This window comes from Mesoplodon mirus (genome assembly GCF_964341445.2).
Source record: "Mesoplodon mirus genome assembly, chromosome: 18".
NCBI classification, from domain to species: Eukaryota; Metazoa; Chordata; class Mammalia; order Artiodactyla; family Ziphiidae; genus Mesoplodon; species Mesoplodon mirus.
Window position 1 is genome coordinate 18,321,398 of NC_138994.1, and position 9,182 is coordinate 18,330,579.

Genomic DNA, 9,182 nt, shown 5'->3' on the forward strand with positions numbered 1-9,182 from the left:
GGGCTCTAGAGCACAGGCTCAGTAGTTGTGGCGCACGGACTTAGTTGCTCCGCGGCATGTGGGATCTTCCTGGACCAGGGCTCGAACCCGTGTCCCCTGCATTGGCAGGCGGGTTCTTAACCATTGCGCCACCAGGGAAGTCCCTGAAAAACATATTAGTTGAGTGCTAAGACAGGAGCAGGAAGGCATGAGAAGTGTGTGGGTGGCATTCCAGGGACAATCCCCTCCCTGCTCTCTCCACAGTGGGGGAAAGGGCAAGGCCAGGATTCACCAATGTGGATTATCAGCACTGGCTGATCCTGCATCCCAAAGCTCCCGCTTTGATACTTTCCCCTGGAGGCAAATGCTGAGCCAGGAACCCTGACATTCTGGTTTGCTGGCCAGCCTCACTGACATGCAGGCCTACTTGCCATTTGGCTTTTTGAAATATTGGCAAGTATCTGACGACCCCCAGAACTACCATTGTGGATCCCTAGGGGCCTAGGAACTTCAAATCAGGAACTGTTTAAGAAAGCAAATGACATGCTTCTGATATGGATTTCACACCAATGTGTGCCTGAGGGCATCACCGTTCCAGCATCATGCACCACGTGAAGTGTCCCTCAGAACCAGGAGGAACTGGAGAGGGTAGCCCCCCTCATCAGCTCCCTGATGGGGAAGGACTCAGATCCACGCAGCTACACAGTTACCTTCTTAGCATTTCTTTTTTTTTTTTTTAATATTTATTTGGTTGCACCAGGTCTTAAGTTGTGGCAGGTGGGCTCCTTAGTTGCAGCTTGCCGGCTCCTTAGTTGTGGCATGTGAAATCTTAGTTGCAGCTTGCACATGGGATCTAGTTCCCTGACCACGGATCGAACCCAGGCCCCCTGCATGGGGAGCAAGGAGTCTTGTCCACTGTGCCACCAGGGAAGTCCCCTCAGCATTTCTTGACCTCAGCCCATAGATTAGGAAGAGCGTGCAGCCTCTTGCCCAGGAGGAATAAGTTTTGGGGGTGGGGAGGCAAGATTTGAGCATTTTGGCGTGCAAGCTTTCTGTTGAACGGGAAAAAGTTTAGATTTCATTCCTACACATACACACCAGTAGCAGCCTGTGAGGATGAAAGTGATTGGACTGGTGCTGAGCGGAGCCTCCAGGGAGGAAGGTCAACATGAGCCGCAGCCCAGGCTCAAGGCAGCCAAAGGGCACCCTACCCTGCGAGGCCATCAGAGCGCACCCAACACCTGCTGCGCAGCCGCCCTGCCAGGCTCCACAATGACGGCACCCCCTCCAGTGAGAAACTAGGGTCACTAATTTCTCTGAGAACAGGCCAGGCGGGGATGGAATTCAGGCACATCCTGGTTCTGGATGATGTGGCCCCAGGGATTTTCTCCCCCGTGACTTGTATCATTTCCTCTTCAGAGCCAATCATTAACCTTACCGAGGCCCTCACATGAGAAGCCACAGGAACAAGTGACTGGTTGAGGCTGGAAATAAATGCCCAGGCTACTTCCCCAGAGGGGCCGGGTCCCCAGTCACACTCCTGCCAGGATCACAGGGCAGGGGCCCAGCCCAGGCCCAGCCTCTCCTGCTGATTTCTACACACCCTGCTGGGCAGGTCAGACGTCAGAGGCCTGGATGTGGACGAAGCCCCTTTGCTTTCGGGCAGTGCTACCCACGGCAGCTGAGTGCCCTCTGCTTAGGGATGGGGGCGGGGAAAAGAGCTTTCAGGAACACTGGGGAGGGTGCAGGGTGGTTAAGGCTTTCCCACCCAGACAGCCTCAGTTCCACATCCTCTCCATGCTGTAAAACACCTGCTGTGTGAGAAAGTCTGCTGGGCAGCAGGGTCAGGGGCCCCAGCCCCGCCTGGACCTAGTCCCTCAGCCTTTTTTTTCGGGGGTGGGGTGGGATGGGGTCTGGGATAGTCATGGATTCCTTGGCTTAACTTCCCAGCCTCCAATTAAGCCAGTAACACAGACAGAACACCTCTGCCCTGGTGGGTCAGGTGCCAACTCTCAGTCTGGACTGCTGCGGGGGAGGAGCCGGCGAGAAGCCACCTGGTCCGAGCCCCGCCCATTCTCGGGCAACAAGGCCCTGGTGCTGAGTAGCCAGGACCAACCTGGAGAACCTCTGATGGGGTTTGGGAACTCAAGGGCGGGGGAGACCGTGCATCCTGGCCAGGAAAACTCCCCGCCGCCCCGGAGGCCACAGGGCTGTCCCCAGTCCCGGGGGCTCTCCATTCTGGTTCAGAGCCCTTCTCCCATGACGGTTAGGCCAGAGGGGTCGGCCTGTTTTCTGGGATTCCCAGGACCTTCCGGGACCACTGGGCAGGCGCCGCAGGTCAAGTCCAGGCAGCGGGTCGGGAGGCATGTTCCCCGCCCACCCCTCAACCACGGGCCAGGGGTCCCCGAGGGCTGGCCACCCTCCCCGGCGCGCCCCTCCCAGCGGGCCAGCCAGCGCTCGAGTCCAGCTTTATTGGCCGCCGCCTACGCCTCCGGGCGCTGCTTGAGCGTGACCGAGGCGCCGCTGCTGACCGTGACCGCGGGGTAGAGCGGCTCCAGGAAGGAGGCCAGGAAGCGGTGGATGAGGCTCACGCCGCCCGCCACGCCGTAGGAGGAGAGGCAGGCGGCGCCGCAGTCGAGCGCCACGCCGAGCGTGCGGTGGTAGCCGCTGTGCAGCACCGTCTGCGTGCTGTTGTGACACACGGAGAACTTGAGCGAGTCCCACTCCAGGCACCACGAGTAGGGGTTGCGGCCCAGCAGGTGGATGATGTTGCGGCGCGGGCGGCCGCTGAGCAGGGGGATGCGGCGGTAGGTGACGCCCAGGCACACCCACGAGTTGGACACCTCGGCCTCCCAGTAGTGGCGGCCCTCTGCCAGGCCGCGCGAGCACAGCACCTGAGGCCACTGCTTGAAGCCGCCCGGGAAGGGGCCGCCCGCGGCGAAGGGCCCCAGTAGGATGCCCAAGTTTAGCACCGAGTGGGTCTCCTTGAACAGGAGCAGCTCCTCACTGGCCGTGGCGGGGTCAAAGTTCAGGTTGCAATAACCTGGGGCAAGGGGGATGGGAAAGGAGGCCAGGGTCATTGGCCCCGGGCGCAGAGCGCTGGAGGCCCGGAGCGGGACGGGCCGAAGCCGCATGGCTTTTGCACAGAAGTCACCAAATGCTTCCGCCCCCAGCTCCCAGAAGTGGCCCCTCTATACCCCCCCCTTTAAGTCTCCAACTGTGGCCCCCTGGGGGTGCGGACATAGTCGGGAGGAATGATGAGTTGGGTGCTGTCCAAAGGTCTGCCTTCCTAGAGAAGCTGAGAACCAAGAGTCCTATCTGCCCGCCTCTGCCAAAACCCTAACATAATCTTTTTTGTTTGTTCAGGACACAAGATTGAGTGGGACTCCGGGAGAGTCAAGAGCTCCTGAAGGAGGTTCATCGAAGGCAATGCAACCTTGACCCTGGAGATCTCAGAGAAATCACCGATTATTTCTTAGAGAATCACGTGGCCCCTAGCCCAACCTGGGAGAGGGGCTGCAGGGACATTAAATGAAAAGGGAAATTGGCTGAGGAAGAAATGGGCTGGGTCATCCAAGCTGGCTTGGCTAAAGTCCAGGGGAGGTCGGCAGGCACCCAGCTGAGGGCAGAGGTTGTGCCATATCAGGGCCACGGGGGGTGGGGGCGGTGCAGAGCTGGCCTCTGGGTAGTAGGTGAGGCCTTGCCCACCCATGGGGGTGGGACAGGACAGCCTTCTCCCCTTCCTATCAGGGCCTTGGAGTCACGGGCCGAGTCCTTCTGAGGTCTCCAGTCCAGAGTGCGAGGTCAGGGCAGGAGAGAGCTGGCACCTCTCTGGAGCCCTGGCCTGAATGGAGGTGGGGCTCGGTAAGTCAAGGCACCCAAGGGCCCTGTTCCTTTCCTTCCCACCCCTGGGGCTGGACCCCAGTACTGAGGACTCACACTTGAGAAGTGTTTCCCTGTCCACAACTGGGGGCAGCACCTCACAGGAGTTCATCTTGATGCCTGGGAAAGATTGAGGGGCTTTGCTGAGGACACGTTCACAGCCCAGCATCTTTCCAGAGAGAGGCATGGGCTTCTAGGAGGTTGAGTTACCTGGGGAAGGTGCACACAGACAGGCAGGGTTCTCTACAGGTGCCTGGAATCCCAACCGCTGCCCTGTAGGGCCGGCCCGCACCCAGAATGCAGGTGAGTCTCCAGGAGTCCCAGGCAACCAGGTACTAACTAACCCTCCAGGAAGAGTTGGTTGATGAAGCTGAGACCCACGTTCACCAGCCGGGTCCGGAGCTCTGCCAAGGTCTCTGGCAGCTGGAGGAAGCTCTGCTTCTCCTCACACTTGGTGCCCATCAGGGGTTCCATGCAGGCCGGGAAGTGCTTCAGCCTGGGGAACTCCTGCATGCAGGGCAGGGCTGGCAATACCACTTGTTAGCCAGGCCCCAAGCAGATTCCAGGAACTCCTGCTTATGCCAGGGGCTTAGCGGTCCCCAGAACCATGGGGCAGGTGGAAAAGCTGCCCATGTTCAAACCTGGACATCTTTCTCCCCTCCTCCTGGTTTTCTGGACATCTTAGGTTAGGGATGTCAAAGGCACAGCCACTGTGGCCTAGTGGAGGTTGTGATGGGCTTGGGGCAGAGGTGGGGGTAGGGTGGGGCCTTGCCTGCAGAAATTGCTGGTTGCTCTGGTTGGTGAGCAGGGTGTGAAGCCAGATGCTGTCCCCCTCCAGCTTCAGGAGGCGGTCGTGGCTCTGCTGGATGGAGCCGCCCAGCTTCCCCAGGGCGGCCGCCTCCTCTTTCTCCATGAAATCCAAGACCTTCATCTGCATCTGTTTGATCTCATGGATGATCTCCATAAAGCAGGTGTTCACCTCATCCCGAGCTGTCTGGATCAATTTCTGGGGGGGGTGGAAGGCGTATAGAGAGGCACCTCTGAGCCCCAAGCCGGTACCACCGTTGTCTTCTGCCCAGGCATCCCATCTCTGTCCTCCTGGCCTCACCCCATTCCCTCCAAGCCCTGAGAGGTCCCCTCAGTCTGGGCCGGGGCTGGGGGTGGACCAACCTTACCGAGAGAAAAGCCACCTGGCCCCGGTGCTGTTGGCTGTCAGAGGTGATGACCGGCATCTGGTTCTCCACGTTGGCCTGGACCTTCTGAACCTTGACCTTGGGTGAGAGGGTGGGGTGGAAGAGGAGAGAGCCACTGATTCAGAGAGGTGCCCCAGCAGAAGCCCTTCTGTAAGCAGTCCCACGTCAAGCCCAGAAGAGACGCACCTCTTACATTCTTTTTTTTTTTTAAAGAATCAATTTTTTTAATTTATTTATTTTTGGCCGCGCTGGGTCTTCGTTGCTGCGCGCAGGCTTCTCTAGTTGCGTCGAGCAGGAGCTGCTCTTCATGGCGGTGCATGGGCGTCTCACTGCGGTGGCTTCCCTTGTTGCGGAGCATGGGCTCTAGGCACGCAGGCTTCAGTAGTTGTGGCTCGAGGGCTTAGCTGCTCCGCGGCATGTGGGATCTTCCCAGACGAGGGATCGATCCCATGTCCCCTGCATTGGCAGGTGGATCCTTAACCACTGTGCCACCAGGGAAGTCCTCACCTCTTACATTCTTAAGAGGTTTGAATGAGAATGAGGATGGGCAGAGCTGAAGGGTAGATGGCCTAGGGCCACCCCCTCTTTTTTTTTTTTTTTTTGGCCACGTGGCATGGCATGTGAAATCTTAGTTCCCCGACCAAGGATCGAACCCGTGCCCCCTGCAATGGAATTGTGGAGTCTTAACCACTGGACCACCAGGGAATTCCCTGAGGGCCACCCCTCTGCTCCTGTTCTCTCACTCCCTGAGAGACTCTCTCCTCGTTCTTAGGTATCAGGTTCTTTGTTCCTGACAGTGATGACCATGGGGTTTCAGATCACAAGAAGCTGCTGTGGAGGGTTCAGTGACTCGAGAAGCCTGAGAGGCAGTGGGGCGAGGAGGGGCCCATCAGATATGGAGCACTTGGCTCCCTGGGCAGCGCTGCCAGGCCCAAGCAGCATTATGTTTCCAAGTTCCACATAAGCCTTTAGTCTCACCTATTCCAGAGGTGGGCATTGTCATGTTTCACAATCTACTACAGGACAGTGCTATTCCAAGGGCCTGTCTATGAACTGTTGCTGACCCACAACAACAGAAGAAGCTCCTGCCAGACTGTAAATCAACGCGCTGCTTCCTTTGTTGAGAAAGTCTTGCTATGAAAAAAGCATCAGCTGAACTGAAGAGTGTGATGAGTTGGCTTACATTCGGGCACAAGCTCCATTCTTGCCAGGGACCATCAACAGGTGGCTACGTTGGAATAGCACAGTTCTAGAATATACATGATAGAATGTCTAAAATATAAGTATTCCATTATAAAAGCAATACAAATACAGTAAACAAAATTTGAAGATAGAAAAAAGGGGGTTTCCCTGGTGGCACAGTTGTTAAGAATCCACCTGCCAACGCAGGGGACATGGGTTCGAGCCCTGGTCTGGGAAGATTCCCACCTGCCGCGGAGCAGCTAAGCCCGTGCGCCACAACTACTGAGCCTACGCTCTAGAGCCCACGAGCCACAACTACTGAAGCCTGTGTGCCCTAGAGCCTGTGCTCCACAACAAGAGAAGCCACCACAATGAGAAGACCGTGCACCGCTATGAAGAGTAGCTCCCGCTCGACACAACTAGAGAAAGCCCGTGCACAGCAACGAAGGTGCAGTGCAGCCCAAAAATCAATCAATCAATCAATCAATAAATAAGAAAAAAGGAAGGGATTCGCCCAACTGAACATGACATGTTTGTATTTTGATATGTTCTCTTTCAGCCTTTCCTTTTTCTGTGCAAAAAAATTTAAATAGGATTCATCACAAATAATTTTGGATCCTTATTCATTCAACTTGCCAGCACTTTTCATGTCCTGGCAGGACCCTTGTGACCATCTTTTTTTTTTTTTTTGGCCACGCAGCGCCGCATGTGGGAGCCTCGTTCACAGACCAGGGGTGGAACCTGTGCCCCCTGCGGTGGAAGTGTGGAGTGTCAACCACTGGACCGCCGGGGAAGCCCCATCGTGACCATCGCTGTAATGGCTGCATAACTTTCCTCCGAGGAAAGGGGTGCCCAGAGCTTCTGAGAGACTTTCACTTTCCACAGAGGACTCCCGAGTGCCCTGGCTCCTCCCCTCCCCCTCCCCCCAGCCCCCCAGCTCCGGCCTCACCTCCTTGCTGGCACGCTCCTCCTCCAGGGGCATGGTGTCGTGGTTCTTGTGTTCCTTCAGCAGGCAGGCCCCGCACACGCAGCAGCTTTCCGTGCGGCAGTACAGCCTCTGTAGCTTGCGGTGCTTCCGGCACAGCTGGCTCTTGAGGTCCCACACGGGCTCCAGCAGCTGGTGGCCCTGGAACACCTGGTCCTCGAAGTGGCTGCGCAGGTGCTTCTCGCACAGGGAGGCCATGCACTGCGGGCACGACTTGACTGACTTGAGCTTCTCTAGGGCACAGAAGTCGCAGGGCATGTCTCTGGGCCCGGCCAGGTTCTGTGAGGACCCCAAGGCCTGGCCCTTGGCCTGGGTGAAACAGGTCTGGAGGGGAAGCTCTCTCGGCACTGGGGGCAACACAGCATCTCTCCCACAGCTGCCTGGTGGTCCCAGAAACCCTGGAGGCAGGTCCTGCAGAAGTTGTGCCCGCAGGCAGCAGTGACCGGGTTGCAGAACACCTCCAGGTAAATGGGGCAGAGAACTTGGTCCTCCAATGTGGGGAGATTGTTGTTGTCATTCATCAGGAACTGGCCTTGGGGACGTCTTGAGGGCTGGGCAGGGGGCTGCAGGGCTGGGACTTGGTCCTGGACTGGCCCTGGGAAGATAGAGCAAAGCTGTGTTGAAGCCAAGGCAGGAGTTGACGGGCCCTTTGAGAGACACACCAGTTCTTCTCTCGGAAGCAGCTGTCTGCCCACGGGGTACAGGGACTGTGCCATCGGTCAACCCACATGGGGGCATAAATTGGGGCCTGTGTTCTCCTTGTCCCTGTTCTAATTCCTGGACAAGAAGGTGGATGGGAGGAAGAAGTCACATCGTGACAAGGGAAAGGAACCACTTCCTTGGCCCTTCAGAAGAAAGGTCAAAACACAAGTACTTACGTGAAACTCTCTGTATGTCAAGAAGAGCCAGAGGCTTGGCTGCCCTATGGAGGGAGAGAAAAGAACCCTTGGGCATTCAGGCGTAGGGGCCTTGCCCGCACTTCACCAGTGCGGGGAGGATCCCCACCAGTCCAGTGTGCCCTCACCCCAGCCCTTTACATCTCTTGAGGTTTGATGACCACCTTCTCACCTTTCCCTGTGGCTGCTGTTTTGCGGTCTCCCCATCAAGTTGGCCCCCCTCCTCGAGACTGCCTGCAATTTTGCTCCCTGCTCTCACAATTCAACCGTGACCAGCCCCAGCATTCTGCTTGTGATGTCCGCAGGGCAAAAGGTGTGCCACCAGATACTCCGCAATGCTGATGCGTTCTGCACCGCCCAAGAGATTCTTTGCTCCAGAGGCTTCATCCCAGGAGGCGGAGCCACTGCTGCACCTGGGGCCCCTTGCAGTGGACTTGGGGGACTCGCATTACCAACCAGAGAGGGAAGATGTCGACTAAGTGGCAGTGGGATCTCGGGCAACTGGTTTAATCTCTCAGGACCATGGTTCTCTTGTGAATCAACAGGGTTGTTGTAGAAGATACTTCAAGTCTCCTTGATCTGAAGTTGAGTGATCCAAACATTATCTGATTGGTCATCCTGAAGACTGTCGCTTCCCACTGTGGCTCTGATCCTCAGAAGGAAAAAAGGGATGAATGAAGCGGAAGACTCTTATCACTGTGATACCTTCTTGTCAGTGTTTCTGTTTCCCAGTCCTTCCAGCCCAACAGGATACATGCCCTGAAAAGTTTACAATATATCACTCTTTTCCTCCAAAATGTTAGCTTGATCCCACTTATTGGATAGGAATGGTAAACAGAAGGCATCCTTTTCTCATTTCCTTATCTCAGAGGAAACATTTTCAGCATTTTTCCATTAAGTATGATGTTTGCTGTTAAGTTTTTTGTAGATACCTGTATCAGATTCTGTAGACTCCCTTTCCTTCCTGGTTTGCTAAGAGATTTCATCTGGAATGGCTGTTGACTTTTATCTAATTCTTCTTCTGCATCATCTGAGATGATTATAAGCTTTGCCTCTTTTATTCTG

At 56.3% G+C, this 9,182-nt stretch overlaps 1 protein-coding gene across 1 annotated transcript; it reads right to left on the reverse strand.

The window, feature by feature from the left end:
• Positions 1-2,462: 2,462 nt before the first annotated feature.
• On the reverse strand, positions 2,463-7,937 carry LOC309793364 (E3 ubiquitin-protein ligase TRIM65-like; the record flags this gene model as incomplete). The annotated part of the gene is given in 7 exon segments (XM_082603841.1): positions 2,463-3,022; positions 3,919-3,981; positions 4,206-4,368; positions 4,634-4,867; positions 5,037-5,132; positions 7,186-7,544; positions 7,547-7,937. Coding segments are annotated over 7 exon segments (1,866 nt in total).
• Between the last annotated feature and the right edge of the window lie 1,245 nt (positions 7,938-9,182).